This window comes from Chroicocephalus ridibundus, chromosome 22, assembly GCF_963924245.1.
Source record: "Chroicocephalus ridibundus chromosome 22, bChrRid1.1, whole genome shotgun sequence".
NCBI classification, from domain to species: Eukaryota; Metazoa; Chordata; class Aves; order Charadriiformes; family Laridae; genus Chroicocephalus; species Chroicocephalus ridibundus.
The window spans coordinates 4,611,658-4,630,513 of NC_086305.1; the positions used below are offsets into that span (position 1 = coordinate 4,611,658).

At 46.2% G+C, this 18,856-nt stretch overlaps 1 protein-coding gene across 1 annotated transcript; it reads left to right on the plus strand.

The window, feature by feature from the left end:
- Positions 1-146: 146 nt before the first annotated feature.
- On the plus strand, positions 147-18,462 carry LOC134526150 (heterogeneous nuclear ribonucleoprotein M-like). The gene is made up of 3 exons (XM_063357671.1): positions 147-402; positions 11,402-11,571; positions 18,262-18,462. Exons 1-3 carry the CDS (start codon positions 206-208, stop codon positions 18,324-18,326), a joined length of 432 nt encoding a protein of 143 aa, XP_063213741.1. The 5' UTR covers positions 147-205; the 3' UTR covers positions 18,327-18,462.
- The last annotated feature ends 394 nt before the right edge of the window (positions 18,463-18,856 follow it).

The window sequence follows — 18,856 nt, forward strand, 5'->3', positions numbered from 1 at the left end:
CCTCAGTCCCAGCCATCCCCTCACGAACCCCGCCGTCCCCTCAAGACCCCTGCCCACCCCTCAGGCTCCCGCCCGCCCTGCGCGGGAAGCGGGCCGGCCGCAGTGCGCATGCGCGGCGCCGCTGCCGCCCGCCGCCGTCCCGGCGTTCCCCGCGCGCAGCCAGCGGGGCGGGCTCTGCTCCACACAAAGGCGCAGCGTTGGGAAAATGGCGGCCACGGCGGCGGTAGCGGCGGCCTCGGAAAGTGCCGGCGGCAAAATGGAGGAGCCGGCGGCAGCAGCAGCCGCGGCGTCGACCACGACAGCGACAACGACGACGACGACGGCGGTGGCGGCGGCAACGGCGGCGGCTCCGCCACCAGCACCTAACGGGGCAGGCGGTGTCGGGGATGCGCCCCCCAAGAGGTAGGGTGGCCGCTGTGTGGGCCGCGCCGCCGCCTGGGCCTGCTGCGCCGCATGCGGCCTCCGCGGGCCTGGCCTCCGCCGGGCCGGGGAAGGACTGGGGCCGCCGCCGATGCTGCGAGGAGGACCGGGAGTGGGACCAGGGCCTCTACCGGGGCTGGAGCCGTAGCTGGGCCCCAGGCGCGGCTCGGGAAGCCGGGCGGGGCCTACCCGTTGCGGCGCGGAGGCTGGCGGGCGCGGAGCCGCCCCGGGAAGGCGCGGCCCGAGGTTCCCGCCGTCTGAGGCCGGAGCGGGGAAGGAGCCCGTCCTTTGGCCTGGTGCTTAGCGCACGCGGAGGCCCCGTGTTCGGCGGCCAGGGGGATCTTTGCCTATCCCGCTTAGGAAGCGTTTTTGCTGGGCCTTATTGGACAACTTAAAGCCTCCCCTGGAGGTATAGGTGTGCCGGCGGGGTGGGTTTTGATGATCTAAGTTAATTACTTTAAACTCTGTCAATGGCAGGTTGTAATAGGTTTTTGTCAGGCAGTCATCTTTCATACTGTTGCAGCATTTGGAATAAGGTGTGCTCTGTTTTGTGGTTCATGATTTACCTCTGGAGTGGGTTAGGAACAGGAGAGTCAAATGCCCGGAGAGCGAGAGAGGGTTTGAAAGCGTTACCAGGTGCTAAGTAAGGGTTGTGTGTCTGATGTCAATAGAATGTTACAGAAACTTAAAGAAAATCTGCAGGGATTTCAATACTGTAACAGGTCTGTAAATATGACGATGATAAGCAGAAAAAGTTTGAGCTGCTTGTCACTTTCCTATGTTAATGCTTACATCATTTTGCAAAATTTCATGGTTAGCAAAGCTTTTTTAATGCCAAATCTGTGGAATAAAGAATACATTTTTCTCTGTTAATTTTTGGCCCCAGGCCTTAAATGCTGTGGAGATAAGAATCAGCATTTTGAACCTGATGATCAGTGAGTAAGGTTTCAGACTTGAGGTCAGATGTGTTTATCTGCTGTTCCTGAGGTGTGTTGCATAGCTGTGTGTCAGTCAGGCTGCTCCTTGCTGCAGGCTGTTGTGTCCAGGCATGTTGCTTATCTGTAGTTTGACCCAGAGCTGACAAATCTGAGTAACAGAGGCCAGTTTGATGGTATGGTGAGGAGATGGCGGTGTGTCTCAATTTGAAAAAACTGCTCTCATCTGCCTCTGAGTTTGTGGATTGTGTTTTACATGACGAGGAAGGCAGACGGCTTTGGGTAAAAAAATGTCCATATCTGTTTTTTTTTTTTTTCCAACACAAAACAGTTAAACTGTGCTTATGGCAACTGAAAAATTATTGACATATGCAGCTCTTTCTGTTGCCATCCTGCCAGGCAGGAGTAGGCATGCCTGTTCAGGAGCTGAGCTAGTCCAGATCCCGGAGGGTAGGGGTCCCAGTGCCGTAATGGCACCTGATAGAGTGACATGTAATATGTTAGCCAGGGCTAGGGAAGGATGTCCCCATCATCTTCTCACCTCCTCATGTTGGGTAGGTGGTACGTGGAGGATGTTCATGGCTTAAAAGCTCACTCTTGGTAACTGTAGCAGAGCTGGCAGCTCTAGGTAATATGTAATCAGTAATTTGTCTTATATGAGTAGACAATTTATTTCTGGAAGTACAAATGTCTGCTTCGTTCTGTTGTGTTGTGGTTTTTTTTGTTGTTTTTTTTTTTTTTTTTTCCTGGCCCCCTTTATATTTGGAGTTTCTTCAGAGAGCTTATCATTTTATCTAGGTGCAATTCTATGTGTAATATCAAGCTCCGTGTGACAAAGCTAACACATCTACAGTGGTAGTGCCAACGTTCACGTGAACATATTTTGAATGTCCTGGGGTGGGGGAAAGGAGGATCTGCATGTCCTGGATTTTGATTCTTTGTGATTTCTGGCACACTTGTTGGGTCTAGGTGGTATGTTTAAGAAATCTTGCGGAGGAACATGCATAATTGTTTGTTTGTTTGGAGGAAATAAGAGCTTCCCTTTCATTTCCTCCTTCTACACGCTTCAGAAACAGGAGAATTTTTCTTTAGTCTCGATAAAGCATTTCAGTTCATTTCAGTTCATTTCATTTCAGTTCTGCAACCTAAGGAAAAAAAATCAGAGCAGATGAAGTATCATCTGAAAGTTACTACTTAAGTCATTATTTTTTGTAGATCTTGCATTAGTCTTGGTGTAAATGGATCACAGTTACTCAGAGTGGATCCTTACTGGGATGGGCAAAGCTGCTGTGGGAACTTTATCCTGCCTGGCCTTCCAACTTAGGGATACTCACAGGCAGGCATGGTGTATTTTGGAGGTGATGTGGATTCCTTCCTGCTGTCTAGAACTCCCTTAAAAGAAGCCCTAAATGCTCAGCTGTTTCTGAACTTGGTAACCACGTCTTTCAGGCAATCTCTGTGGACCTGGGCCTGCCTGTGCTTGTCCTTTCAGTGTGTGAAACCCATGGAGGTGGTGTCTGAAATTGTGCAGAAGAAGAAGGAAAAAAAAAAAAAAAAACCACAAAACTTTGCAGCTGAAGTAGTTTCCTTGACATTTCTTTAGACCTGGCTGGATTTCCTTACACTGAATTTGATAAGGAATGTGTTCTAGGCTAATGCTCGCCTTCAATGGCAGGTGCTGTGGCTTGTCTGAGTTCTTTACAGATTTATCAAAGCTTGAGGTGTTTTTTAAGCTGACTTGAGAGCCTTAAAGGCAGGATTGTAAAAAAACGTCGGCATCATACCACATTACTTCGAAGCATGTTTTACAGCAGTTCAACCCAGGGGGAATGTAAATAGTTCCAGTTTGAGGAGTAACCATAAAAACCGGGTGTAGCTTTTAACACAAGCACTAAATTTTGTGCTATTTCTTCATCCAAACAGAAGTTAAGGTGTTAGACAGATTGTCCTATTTTGAATCTATTTTGGGGTTTTTAATTACTTCCTTAATCTAAGTTTAGTGAGGGAGAGTCTAAAAACTTCACTTTTTGGTGAAATAAATGTTGTACATCAAAAAAAAAAAAGTGTTCTCTAGTTTAGACCTCTTTTCTATACTGCCCATACTTAGAGCTTTATCCATAAAATACAATATTTTTGTGTGTTTGCTTCTGATGTAGCCTTGTGGCTGGAAAAGTGTAGGCTGCTATGTAATAAAAATGGGGAACCCACTCAAATATAAAACTTCATAGACATCTGCATATTTGTTTCTTTTATTTTCCCTGCATGCTGTTGTATCTGATCAGCGATTGAAATGGTTCTAAAGGAACGGACAGCGTTGGCACAGAAGCGTGTTTATATCAGAGCCAGAATTTCTGGTGTGGCTTGGGCTTTGCAGGGCTTCATAGGTCTTAATGTTAAGCAAAAGCTCAGTGTATGTAGAGATAAGTTTTAGAAACCTTGCCAGCTTTTTTGACTAATGTGTTCTCATGAATTCTTTCTAAAGATGTATTTCTGCATCTTCTCAACCAGCACAAAGTGAACAAGGAGATTAACTGGATTAGTTAAGGAAATCATGTCAGGCTGAAGCTGAAGTATTTCAGTCTGCTGGGTTTTTTTTGAATAGTGTTAGTCAGTGGCATTTGTGTCCTGTTAAGACCTGATGGTCATCTAGGTTAATTGAGAAATAGTCTTCACTTCTAATTTTCTAATTTTTGACCTGTTTGAGCTGCTATTCTGGAGTAGTTAAAAGAACTATTCAATACATTTGCTGGAATGCACAGAGGCTTTATGTTTGTGTTGTCCAAAATCTGTATTAACTGCAGGAGGAAAAAAGTGTTGTTAGGTAAGAGTGGTTGACCTGAGTGTTTAGTTAGAAGTGGGGTTATTTTCTTAAAATTCTTCTAGTTGTAAGACTATGAATATAGTGGGTCAATGTATCATTTGACTTCAAGGTGTTTAAGTAGTATAGTGTGCCAAGGAGAAAACTAATAGGGTGGATGTCTGGTCTGGAGCATCATGAGGAGAGGGAGGGAGGCTTGGTCACCTTCAAAGAGATTCATTTTGTGAAATGGAAAACATTGGTTACATTGGATAAATATGGGAGAAAATAGTGGGTCTTGATGGTATAAGCTGTCTGCTATTTGGAAATCTTTGTTACAATTGTCGTGGTTTAGCCTCAGATGGCAACAAAGAACCACGTGCCGCTCGCACGTGCCTTCCTAATAGAGGAAGGATCGTAAGAAAAGGCAAGACTGTTGGTTTGGGACAAAGGCAGTTTAACAGAACAGCAGAGGGAACAGGCAAACAACAACAACAACAACACGGGTAGGGGAATATACAAACGCGATTACGGAACCGCCGCTCCCCACCGCTCCCGACCGGCCAGACCCGGGACGCCCCAGCCCGCTTTTAAGCAGCAACTTCCTGTCCCCTCCCCCGGCAGCTCAGGGTGGGCGTGGCTCACATGGCATGGAATACATGGAAAAATTAACCCTATCCCCACCGGAACCAGGACATTATCCACCCCTTATTCCATACCATCTATGCCATGCCCAGCAGGTTCCAATGAATTGCCACCACTTTCCCCTGTTATATATATATATATATATATACACACATATAATGCCCTTAGTTTATGGGTCATCCCTCCAAAGTGTCCGTTGAGTTCTTTTAATCCACGGCTTTGGGCTCCATCTGTTAGAACAGTCTCTCAGGGCAGGTGAGATGCTGGGTGGTGCTGGTCTGTTGCATGCTGTATTTTTCGGAGCTTGTGACTGGTGCACCCGGTGTGGCTCATGCACGCGGTCCGTGGGCTGAAGATGTAGATCTTGAGGAAACTGCTGGGCGCCAGCTGTTGAGATCAGTTCTTATCCCATCATCCCTGTGCCTTACTTGTAGTACAACTGATAGTAATTATAGCAATGAGGACATACAATGACAGTGTTACTTAGCAATTAACAGCACACAATCTGATTCATTGGCTATTCTCGCCCAAAATCAGATCCCCATAAGGTACACATCGGACTTCCCCATCCTGCCGCATCACCCACCAAGTGCACCCAGGTCCTTGGGCAAAAGCAATCCCACAGATGGGTTTGCCTTTGCCTGAGGCAGGACTAACCCAGACTGTCTTCCCTAGCATATTCTTCATGTGCACTACGGGGACTTTATCCCCTTCTACAGTACGTGGAAGTTTTGATTGGGCAGGGCCAGCCCGATTGTTAGATCCCCTGGTGTTAACTAGCCAGGTAGCTTTTGCTAAATGTGTATCCCAGTGTTTGAAAGTCCCACCACCCATTGCTCTCAGTGTAGTTTTTAACAGTCCATTGTATCGTTCTATCTTCCCAGAGGCTGGTGCGTGATAGGGGATGTGATACACCCACTCGATACCATGCTCTTTGGCCCAGGTGTCTATGAGGCTGTTTCGGAAATGAGTCCCGTTGTCCGACTCAATTCTCTCTGGGGTACCATGTCGCCACAGGACTTGCTTTTCAAGGCCCAGGATAGTGTTCCGGGCAGTGGCATGGGGCACAGGGTATGTTTCCAGCCATCCAGTGGTTGCTTCCACCATTGTGAGCACATAGCGCTTGCCTTGACGGGTTTGTGGCAGTGTGATATAATCAATCTGCCAGGCCTCCCCATATTTGTATTTCAGCCATCGCCCTCCATACCAAAGAGGCTTCAAACGCTTGGCTTGTTTGATCGCAGCGCATGTCTCACATTCATGGATGACTTGTGCAATAGCGTCCATGGTCAAGTCCACCCCTCGGTCACGAGCCCATCTATATGTTGCATCTCTCCCTTGATGGCCTGAGGAGTCATGGGCCCACCGAGCTATGAATAGTTCACCCTTACGTTGCCAGTCCAGATCCACCTGAGCCACTTCAATCCTGGCGGCCCGATCCACCTGCTGGTTGTTCTGATGTTCCTCCGTGGCCCGATTCTTCGGTACGTGGGCGTCTACATGGCGTACTTTCACAACCAGATTCTCTATCCGGGCAGCAATATCTTGCCATAGGTCAGCAGCCCAGATGGGTTTGCCTCTGCGCTGCCAATTGCCCTGCTTCCACTGCTGTAACCACCCCCACAGAGCATTTGCCACCATCCATGAGTCAGTGTAGAGATAAAGTACTGGCCATTTTTCTCGCTCAGCAATGTCCAAAGCCAGCTGAATAGCCTTCACCTCTGCAAACTGGCTCGATTCACCCTGTCCCTCACTGGCTTCTGCAACCCGTCGTGTAGGACTCCACACAGCAGCCTTCCACTTTCGATGCTTTCCCACAATACGGCAGGACCCATCAGTGAACAGGGCATATTTCTTCTCATTTTCTGGCAGTTTATTATATGGTGGGGCCTCTTCTGCACGCGTCACCTCCTCCTCTGGTGACATTCCGAAATCCTTGCCTTCTGGCCAGTCCATGATCACTTCCAGAATTCCTGGGCGACTGGGGTTTCCCATTCGAGTTCGCTGCGTGATCAGTGCAATCCACTTACTCCATGTAGCATCGGTTGCATGATGTGTGGTGGGGACCCTTTCTTTGAACATCCAACCCAGCACCGGCAGTCGAGGTGCTAAGAGGAGCTGTGCTTCTGTACCAACTACTTCCGAAGCAGCTCGAACCCCTTCATATGCTGCCAATATCTCTTTTTCTGTTGGAGTGTAGCGGGCTTCGGATCCTCTATATCCACGACTCCAAAACCCTAGGGGTCGACCTCGAGTCTCCCCTGGTGCTTTCTGCCAGAGGCTCCAGGTAGGGCCGTTCTCCCCGGCTGCGGTATAGAGCACATTTTTAACATCTTGTCCTGCCCGGACTGGCCCCAGGGCCACTGCATGGACTATTTCCTGTTTGATTTGTTCAAAAGCTTGTCGTTGCTCAGGACCCCATTTAAAATCATTCTTCTTCCGGGTTACTTGATACAGAGGGCTTACAATTTGACTGTAATCTGGGATATGCATTCTCCAAAAACCCACAATACCTAAGAAAGCCTGTGTTTCCTTTTTACTAGTTGGTGGAGACATAGCTGCTATTTTGTTGATCACATCCATTGGAATCTGACGCCGTCCATCTTGCCATTTTATTCCTAAAAACTGGATCTCCTGCGCAGGTCCCTTGACCTTACTTCGCTTTATAGCAAAACCAGCGTTCAGAAGGATTTGGACTATTTTACTCCCTTTCTCAAAAACTTCTTCTGCTGTGTTTCCCCATACGATGATGTCATCAATGTACTGCAGATGTTCTGGAGCTTCACCCTGTTCCAGTGCAGTCTGGATCAGTCCATGGCAAATGGTGGGACTGTGTTTCCACCCCTGGGGCAGTCGATTCCAGGTGTATTGGACGCCCCTCCAAGTGAAAGCAAACTGTGGCCTGCACTCTGCTGCCAAAGGGATTGAGAAGAATGCATTCGCTATATCAATCGTGGCATACCATTTGGCTGCCTTGGACTCCAGTTCGTACTGCAGTTCTAGCATGTCCGGCACGGCAGCACTCAGCGGTGGCGTGACTTCATTCAGACCACGATAGTCTACAGTTAGCCTCCACTCTCCATTAGATTTTCGCACCGGCCATATGGGACTGTTAAAGGGGGAGTGAGTCTTGCTGATCACTCCTTGAACCTCTAGTTGACGAATCAGCTCATGGATGGGAATCAGAGAGTCTCGGTTAGTGCGATACTGTCGCCGATGCACCGTTGTGGTAGCAATCGGCACCTGTTGTTCTTTGACCCTCAATAACCCCACAACAGAAGAATCCTCCGAGAGACCAGGCAAGGCAGACAACTGTTTAACTTCCTCTGTCTCCAAAGCAGCTATGCCAAAGGCCCAGCGGTACCCTTTTGGGTCCTTAAAATACCCTCTCCTGAGGTAATCTATACCAAGGATGCATGGAGCCTCTGGGCCAGTCACAATGGGATGCTTTTGCCACTCATTCCCAGTTAGGCTCACTTCTGCCTCCAGTACAGTCAACTCTTGGGATCCCCCTGTCACCCCAGAAATACAAATGGGTTCTGCCCCTCTATAGCTTGATGGTATTAAAGTACACTGCGCACCCGTGTCCACTAGAGCCTTATACTCCTGTGGGTCTGATGTGCCAGGCCATCGAATCCACACCGTCCAATAAACCCGGTTGTCCCTCTCCTCCACCTGGCCGGAGGCAGGGCCCCCCTAATACTCGTCATAGTATCCATTACTCACTTCTTGCAGAAATGACTTGGAAGTTCCTTCAAGAGGATCAGAAGCAAGATCAGGCCTTCTGCTTTGTCTGGGGAACGGCCCACTGGAAACTGGGGCGGCACTTTTCCTGGAGGGATCCCCTTTTGTGGTTGTCCTTCCTTGCAACTCCTGTACCCGTGTCCGCAGGATCGAAGTAGGTCGTCCATCCCACTTCCTCATGTCCTCTCCGTGGTCCTGCAGGTAGAACCACAGGGTGCCTCGTGGTGTGTACCCTCTGTACTCTCTCTCTTGAGTGGGGAAATGCCTGCTTCTAATAGCTGAGATGCTGGCCCGTGCAGGTGGGGAATAGAACATATTCTCTTCAAGTTGCTGGACCTTCCGCGACAATTTCTCCACAGCTGAGACAAGGGGGGAAGAGAGACTTTCTTCATATCGCCGGAGCCGGCCAGCTACCTCATCCACTGTTGGTCCCTCTTCACCTTTCCATTCCATTACTGCCAGGGAGTTGGCATATGACGATGGTGCGCTCCGTACAAACTTCCGCCACATGGGCCTTGTGCATCGCACCTCATCAGGGTCTGTGGGTAAGTCGGCATTGTCCAAGTCATAATAAATCATCTCCCGCACGGCTAATTCTCTCAGGTACTGGATACCTCTTTCCATGGTAGTCCACTTGCTTGGCTGACATACAACATCCTCACTGAAGGGGTACCTCTCCCTCACGCCTGACAGGAGTCGTTTCCAGAGGCTGAGGGCTTGGGTCTTTTTCCCAATCGCCTTGTCAATGCCGCCTTCCCTAGACAGGGATCCCAGCTGCCTGGCCTCCCTACCCTCTAATTCCAGGCTACTGGCCCCATTATCCCAGCACCGGAGCAGCCAGGTGACAATGTGCTCGCCTGAAAGTCGGCTGAAATCTTTTCGCATATCCCGCAGCTCACTCAAGGATAGGGATCGAGTAATTATCTCTGGTTCTGCCTCTTCCTCCTGCTCTCGTGATGGCCCTGGTTCATCATCATCTCTTACTAAGCGAACTGATTTCTTTGTGTACTTCTTCTTCTGTATGGGGGCAACTGATACCGGCACGGGTTGGTTTCCTGGTTCAGTGGCAGTGGCTACCACGGGGGTTGCAGTAGCCGCATTGTCTGCTGCAGGGGTTGCAGTAGCCGCAGTGTCTGCCGCAGGGGTTGCAGTAGCCGCAGTGTCCGCCGCAGGGGTTGCAGTAGCCGCAGTGTCCGCCGCAGGGGTTGCAGTAGCCGCAGTGTCCGCCGCAGGGGTTGCAGTAGCCGCAGTGTCCGCCGCAGGGGTTGCAGTAGCCGCAGGGGCCGCCGCAGGGGTTGCAGTAGCCGCAGGGGCCGCCGCAGGGGCTGCAGTAGCCGCAGGGGCCGCCGCAGGGGCTGCAGTAGCCGCAGGGGCCGCCGCAGGGGCTGCAGTAGCCGCAGGGGCCGCCGCAGGGGCCGCCGCAGGGGCCGCCGCAGGGGCCGCAGGGGCCGCCGCAGGGGCCGCAGGGGCCGCCAGTCTGGTTTCCATCTCTTCCCCTTGAGGGTGCTGCATAATTCTGAGCAGTGCCTGGTAGATACTGGCCAGGGCCCAGCACAGCGCAGTGAGTTGTGCCTCTCTAGAATAGCCACAGCATTTTCCCTTCAAATATTCTACCACTTTATCAGGGTCCTGTAATTGTTCAGGGGTGAAGTCCCAGACCATTGGAGGTGAGTAGTTCTCTAGGTACCTGCCCATGCTCTCCCACATGCCATGCCACCCCTGACTATCCAGCCTCGGAGCAGATCTCCGGGTGGTAGTCTTAAATAGTTGCTTAACCCTAAACAAGACCTGGAACGTATTCAGGAGACATAACACTAGGAACACGCTGGTTTGAGTATCCCAAGGATATTCAAGATTCTCAAAAGCTGTCATACCTGACCCGAAGGAGAAAAGGGAGGCAAAAGGGCTGGGGAAACTATTAACAAATTCTGAGAGACAGTGTCCAATGTACGGACAGGACAACAAAACCACATAAACACCCCAAAACAGCCGTCTGAACAGTGATGTTATCATATCATAAACAGATATCGCACAGGACAGCAGAATGATAATCCTCATCCCTCTTCCAGACATGGTAAACAGCATCGCAGGGAGTACATAAGCCATATAGGAATTTATGTAACACAGCCATGAGAACAAACCAAGCAACATGATGACCAGTGACTATTTACCTAATAAAATAAATACATACAAGAAGAAAAAAAAACCAAAACCGTTTTTTCCACGTTCTAGTTGGATTCTGTCGTTATCTCAACCCTTCGTGCCCCACGTTGGGCGCCAAAAAGGACTGTCGTGGTTTAGCCTCAGATGGCAACAAAGAACCACGTGCCGCTCGCACGTGCCTTCCTAATAGAGGAAGGATCGTAAGAAAAGGCAAGACTGTTGGTTTGGGACAAAGGCAGTTTAACAGAACAGCAGAGGGAACAGGCAAACAACAACAACAACAACACGGGTAGGGGAATATACAAACGCGATTACGGAACCGCCGCTCCCCACCGCTCCCGACCGGCCAGACCCGGGACGCCCCAGCCCGCTTTTAAGCAGCAACTTCCTGTCCCCTCCCCCGGCAGCTCAGGGTGGGCGTGGCTCACATGGCATGGAATACATGGAAAAATTAACCCTATCCCCACCGGAACCAGGACAACAATGCACTATGTAGCACTGGTACCATGGTACCATGTAGCACTGTGTACCAGCTTTGGTTGAAGGGCGTATGGTTTTGCAGATAATGTGAATGGATGAAACTTTGCAAGTTTTTACTTTGTTTTAAGAATGTAACAAGTTATGTTCCAAGAGGTGGTATGACATTGATCAAATGCCAGAGTAGTTAATGTGTGTGATTATCTTTCTTTGCTTGCAGTGAAGGTGAACGACCAAGCCAAAATGAAAAAAGAAAAGAGAAAAGTGTCAAAAGAGGAGGAAATCGCTTTGAGCCATATGCTAATCCTGCTAAAAGATACCGAGCTTTTATTACAAATATTCCATTTGATGTGAAGTGGCAATCTCTGAAAGACCTGGTCAAAGAGAAAGGTAATGTACAACTCAGGTGGCCAAGTGATGTCTGTCATCTTTCTTGTGGCTGACTTTGTTTGTAAACGTAAGAGTTGAAGTTCTGGGTGGACGTAGTGACATGAGTTTTGTAAAAGGTCTGCTTGAAGCCTTTTTTGGGTATCGCACAACGTCTGCTCCCTGGCAGCCTTCCAGGTGGATAGTTCCTTTATAGGCATGTTGGTATACAGCTAATAGTGCTTCATCGGAGATTTAAAAGAGTATTTTTCTTAGGGGGGTGGAAAATGAGGCTTTTATCAGACTTTAGCCTTGATATGCAACAAAACTTTATGAAGCATTTTAATGTCTTTTGGGTAATAGAGGTAGTTATTTACTGCTGATCTGTTGTGTGTATATAGAGCTGTGTTCCCAAACTTTGTAGTGATTTGTGCTTAGGTAAAGATCCATACTGCCATTTGGTAGCAGTAAAATGTATTTAAGGGTGACCTGCAAAAAAGAAGAATCGGGTTTGTACTTTGGCATGTGCTGCAACACAGTTAGGGCTTTGGAAATCATGTTTGCGGTGTTTCCCTCTTCCCCACTTCTCTTTAACTGTCCCATGTGAATGGGAGCTGCCTTAGTTTGTTGGCTGTAGCATCTTCATCTGTTGAAGAAGCTGAAGAAATTGAGCTGACTATTCTCAGGTGGTGACAAGTCTAAATGTAGTGTTATTTCTTTAAGCTGATGCCCAGCTTAGTAGTTTTCAAGTCACCTTGGAAATGCAGCGGAGTGGCAAGAAAATACTTAGCTTCTCCATCGCAAAAGTATCTCAAAACACATTAAGAGTGAATAATACAACCGTTCCTCTTGTGGGTCACTTCTAAAATACATAGTATCAGTCATAAATGTCTCTCAAAATAGTGATCAGTGTTCACTTGTGTTTGGACTAGGTGAGGGATGATAGTTAATGTGTTCACAAGGTGTGGCCTAATGAATGGGAAAACAAATTTCCAAAGGGTTTTAAAATGTTTGTCTTTTGGAGGCAAAATGGAACTGAGTCTGCGTAATGAATTTCAGGACTGTAAGCCCTGGGAAACTTCATAATTAGAGGCTGTGAAACGTTGATGCTTGAGATTTAGTAATGGTTTTCTGTAATATGAAGAATTACAGTCTTAAAGACTGCTTCAACAGGCTCTAATTAAGAATGATCCTTTGCCTTAAACTATGCTTTCACTTTGCTACACCAGATACGTTGGTTAATAGGAGTATCTGTATGTGTAGATGTCTAATTTTAAGTACTATGTTGAATTCCGTTCCAAGTGTCTTGTGGTTTCTCTCCAGTTCACGTGGATGGAAAAGTCCGGTGTGAGATTGTTTCCTGCCTTGCTGTTCAGCTACTCATTCCAGCAGATACTCCTAGGGGAACATTGAAACCTCTTCATTCTGTCTGAAGGGCTTGTTATGCTAAACATTGAGAAGCATTGTTCTTGGTTTTTGGGACTGCTTGTTAAAATACAGCAGTTTAGATTTGCCGTGTAGTTGCGATTCATTCTAATTAGTCACCGACTTCTACCAAATTGGTGCTCTTGTGCTGTGCTTGAACTTGCTCAATCGGTACTTCTTGATACAAGGCATAGTAGTTCCAAGAACCAGGAATGTGACCGTGGAAAAATCTAAACGTTAGAATTCTTGGATTGTAAGTGTAAGAATTACAGGCCAAACGTTTAAGGCTTTGGGAGCATGTGAAACAGATCTGTACACAAAGGGTAAACATAGGCTTTTCATGACTGCTCCATTGCTTGGCAGTCGTGAAGACGTAAGCTGTTAGCAGCGATGGCATGGCAGGTTGCTGAACGTAGGAGGAGTTCACCTCCATCGGCTGGTTTGCGTCAGTAAGTATGGTTTAGGAGACACGAGCTTTGAGGTCTGCTCATATTTCTGCAACCTGGTTTTTTCAGATGCGTACATCTGAAGTCTTCTAAAGGTGACATCTCTCTCAAGAGTAATGCCTTGGTTCAGTCATTTCAGTGTATTTGTTGGTGAAACTCAATTACAGGTATGCAGTATGACATTCTTATTAAAGAAATGAAAAAATGTTCTTGTTTGAAACTCCCTTGTATTGGCTGACAAACACAAGGTTCTACTAAACTGATGTAATCAGCATTGATAACTGGCAATTGGTGAATGGCTTCAGGAGAAGAATGAGGCAGCAGTTCTTCAGCATGTAAGTGGAGTCTAAATGTAAATGTGATTGAATGCTAAATAGCTGTCTGAATCTGTCCCCCAACAAATGGCTCTGTCTTCGGGAGAAAAATGGTAATGCTTCATAGCAGCTGGCATAAGTGAGGTGATACCATATGATTAAAAAGGACCTTGTATTTGAATTTGAGTTATTTATTGATTCCTTTAGTAAATACAGAATTTCGTATTTTAAACCTTTTTCCTGGCCAGAGTAGCAAGACGGCATAAAATACAAGGAGAAAGATTAGCTGTAAAATGAGGCAATAATTATGTTCTGCTCTGCTGCAAAGCTGGAGCAGTTGCAGTCAAGGCCATGCTCATGTCACATTCAAAAATTCCAGGACACTCCAGGGACTGTATTACCATGCCTGTACCCATGGTTACCTAAGGCAGAGCTGGAGCACGGAGCAGGTATGCTTGAATTTTCATATGGAAACCTGGATGTGTGAACAGATGTGAGGAAAAGAAGCAACAGAGCTTTCCCAGCTTAAATTTTGAAGAAAAGCAGCTGCTAAACTTCATGTGCTGGTTTCTTTCTTGCTCCATCTCCAGAAGTTTTTGGAGCCTTTGTGGCCTCCTAAAGAGGTAACTTCATGCCCTCTTGCTGTTGTACTTGATCCCAGATTTTTTACTTTGGTACTGACAGCTGTTACTCCAGTACCTGAAGATGGCTGTTACTGGAGAGTCCCCTGGGTTTCAGTGCCCAAGATTCTGTTGCATTGTGCTTGCAGACTGAAGTTTTAGGTGAGAAAAGGATGAATAAACAGTGTGGACGTGCTGTTCAACACTTGACTTGTTCCCCCTTAATTCAGTAGATGCGCTGATGTGTTGCTCTGTTTTCAATGGCCTTAACCATCGTTTCAAAGAGGCACTGTCCATCAGTACATACGAGACTTTTCGCTTCATCTTTCCTGCCTGGACTCTTAGAGTCAAAATAACCCATGTTTTGGTTTTTTTTTCTGGGTTCCCTAATGCAATGCGAACTCTCCTCTGTCTCTATTTTGGGAAGAATGTTTGTCTTTTGCCCTTTATCTAAAGCTTTGTACATATATAAAGTGTGTTTCTCTTGTCTCTCCCCAGCTCGAGGCCCCCATGTAACTTTTTAGAGGTTGCCTGTCACGGGCTTTAAACACTGTAAACGAAGGAGGAGCTGTGACTAATTCTGAATTGCCTCGTGTTGAAAGTACGAAGCTTTTGACAGCAGGGTCCTCTTAAATCAGTCGTATTGCTTGTAGTTCTTGACTTCAGAAGATGATGGGACATCCGTACAGTTTGGATAATGTTGAGAGGCTTCCTTCTCTACTTAGTATTTAGTTTTGACCCTCTAGGCCAAAGAAATCACCATGATATAAAGCATTTACCTCTCTTTTTCTTACGTTTCTGTGCTTCAGCTCTTGCTGAGACTTGCCCCTCTGCATCTTTCACGCCTTTCAGAGCTTCTTGGTTTGTCGCTAACTATTAAAATCATATTGCCCAACTTTAGAATCCTCAAAGTTGACATCTACGTTTGAACTTATCCCAGTTACTTCCCAGATATGTCTTTAGAGTTAGATGAATCCATCCAAGCCATGCCTCGAGTCACCGTATGAACGTACTTATCTGAGCTTCCTGAACAGTCACTGGAGAATACCGGAGTGCTGACAGACCAATTTGGCTTGAACATCTTAATTTTCTGAGGGGGGTGTGGGGGGGAAAAGCAGTGACTGTAATAAGCAATGTTGGAGATTCCTTTGGTTTGTATTTTTAGTTGTTGCAGTGATTTCTGCCTCAGCCTCTTGTTTTAGGAAATGCTGAGCTTCTGAACTTTCTCAAGTGTGAAGTTTAAAAAATAAATAAATCCATCTGCTCTAAGTTAACTCTTAAAGACACCGTGGGGAACATGTCTCTTAATTATCCTTCCCTTGGCTTAGAGCAAGCAAACTTTTTCTGTGAATTTTATCTCCCTTTGGAGGCTGATCTGGTAATAAACTTGAGTTCCTTAACTAACAGTCTCTTGTCCTTGAAAGAAATGTCTTCACTTGTGGATATAAAATATGTTTCCCGAAAAAAGCCCAATGTTCTTTAGCAGAAAGAAAACCTGCCTGGATCACCGTGCATTTCTTTTGCCCTCTGGAGCAGGTTTAGAATGTGGATACCTGCAGTTGGTACTTTTCCATGGCTTAATTGCCTCTGCACTATTGTAGGCTGCCCTTGTCTGCTGTTCTGCTTTATCCCCAGTGCCTGATTTCTGAGATACTGTGGCTTGGGATCTAGAAAAAAGCCAAATAAAATGTGACCCAGCGTAGGTTCTTAAAAAAAGTTTCCTTTGCCAGCATCAAACAATAGTCTCCTGGAAGGAGTGTTGTGTTGAATTGTCTTACATGTTTTTCAGGTGGAAAAAATGCATTTTTATTGCAGTTGTTTGTACTCTGGACTTGGTGTCTTGGATACTGAGCTGTTATACTATTTGTGTCGTTCCTCCCCTCCCGGCTTCTTTTTTTTTTTTTTAATTTGGCTCTTCAGGAAGTTCAGATGTCCTTTGAAGGAAAACAGCTATTTCAAGATGTATATTTAGTTTTTAATATAGGTGTCTATAAGGCTTGAATGTGAAGCACTGAGCAAAATTGGCACATACTAGAGTCTCCAAGTGACAAAAAATTGCTGGTGTGGTGGACTCCTGGAAATCTTGTGGCTCAGAAGTCAGATTTGTTAAAAGAGTAAAAGTTAAATTGTATTTAATATGTTATGTTCAAGCTTGGCAAACTTCTTCGGAAGTGTTTGTGTGGATCTGAAGTAAGAATTGTAGCTGAATTCGATTAGTGGCTGGGAAAGGAGAGCCCTCAACCCGGGGGCTCAGTAGTGTTACTAGGAGCAAAGTCACAGACTAATCTGCGACTTCAGGCCTCTGTGAAATGGAGTGGTTTTGTATTGTAGGTAATCTGGGAACTTGTTGTCTTACTGCATAAATTGTTGAATCACACTTGCATTCTTGATCAAAGTTTGGTTGGACTCTGGCTGCTGCTGTTGAGATGGATGGCTTCAGAATGTCTTGGTAATGCTGAATATTTGGACTTGGTGCATGGCTGCCATCTACCACCAAGGACTAGTCCAGGAGGGCTGTCTACAGCCCCTTTCCCTGTGGAAACAATTCCATGATCTCATACTGTTCAGATTACAGGACAGAATTCATTTTGTTAGGCTTGATTTCAACAAGTATTGTTTAGATAGTGAAGCTATGGATAGTAATCCAACACTCCGATCTGCTCTGTCCCTTTCAAAGGGACTTGCTTGTTACCCTCTACCGGTCTCAAACACTATCCTCATAAAAACATTAATAGATGTTTTAGAGTTTGTTTTAGTTTATTCTGTCTAGCTAACTGTTCTTTGGCTGGAATGCTCATATTGCTAAATTATTCTTTTAAATAAGAAATGGAGATTAAAAAAAAAGCAGTGATTTCATTAAGCATTCCTTTTCTTCCAGCTTTCAGAAAGACCTTTCAGGATGTTCGTTTTCTGTAATGACACTAGGTGTCCTGTAAATGACTGGTCCTGTGGGAGGTCAGGCTGAACACCTCTTCCTCTCCCTGTCCCTTGGGAAGAGGTAGACTCTGGAATGTGAGACTCCAGTTCCTTGCTCAAAGTGTGCTATCGGTATTCAGACTGGGTCGTGGTTTCCCACAAAGACTGCTTTCCACCTTTCGCATAATGCAACTTGGAGTCCTCCTGTCTTTAAACTTGAAAACTGGGACTTCTAAAACCAGAAAGAAAAAAAAAAATATTTCTTTGATTCTTCTGTATGCCAGTCACTTCAAAGGCAGCAGCCATTTCGGTAGTTGTATTCTGGAGGCACATGATATGGTTATGTGGTCATCAAAAGGCAATCCTAATCTTGTGAGGAAAGGTGCAGATGTGGTTTTCCAGTGCATTTTGCCTTTTGCTGTAAATGATTTTGTCTTGAGAGCAAATATGGCAGACTGTTTAATACTACTTATCGAAGCTAAAAAGTGGACTTTATTATATTGTGGTTTAACAAACAGCTAAAACCTGCTGAGATAAATCGTAGGCAGTTGGTGATCTCTTGCTCTCTTGGTTCAGTCTGCCTCCCTTTTTGGGAATTTGTGTTAATATCCAGAGAAAAGCAAATAACTGTTCAAGTTCTGGACTGTGGAGACAATCTCGTCTCCAATGTGAAGTGAAGGAAACTTGTTCTTGCAGACTTTCCCATGGATTTGGATTGCCTCAAGTAATGAGTGGGTACTAAAGATCAAGGAAACTGATATTGTGGAAATAGCTGGCTTTTGAAGTGGAGGAAAATCAAGAACATGTTTAACTGTTTTAAAACTTTACTGCATACCTGTAATTGTCCAGTTTTGTGGTCTAGAGAACATGGAGTGTTTCTGGGCTTTCTTATAAGGCAGAGGCTCCATACACGGTTGTTGATTGTTCTAAATTCCCATTGTTTTCTTGGCTTTTCTCCCTTGGTATATGTGTCGTCTGGAATCTGATTTGTAGTTGGTGAGGTAACATACGTGGAGCTCTTAATGGACGCTGAAGGAAAGTCAAGGGTAAGTGTTTGAGAGATTTCTTCTGTGGATTTTCTACATGACAAATGTAACTGTATGGTGGCGTGGAACGAAACGAAGTCAGGAAGGTAGAGAGTGTGTATGCAGAGTGGCTATAACAGGATTGCTTAAAGCTGCTTTTTGGGGTGGGGAGGAGGTGGGATGGGGCCTTGTAAACAGCGTTAGGGTGGTCTTCCACTGTGTTCAGTTGGCGTTGGCTGTTTGAATGACCCACGGACCCTAGCAGTATGTATAGTGGTACGGAATACTAATGTAATACTTGCGTTTTGGAAAACGTCACTGTAGTGGTTTGCGGAATTTGTAAGTCCAGTGTGCAAAAGCAGGTTCTGTAAACTACGCTTCCTGTGCCAGTAAACAGAAGTCAATTCTTAAACATAAATGTATTGCCTTCATAGGTACTTAAGTCCTTTAGTCCAGTGACAGTATCTTGCAGGAAAAAAAGTAGTAGGAGCACACTTAACTGTACTGAAGGATATGGATTTAGGGTGAGAGAATATGGCAAGGGTTTCGCTGTATGACAGAGA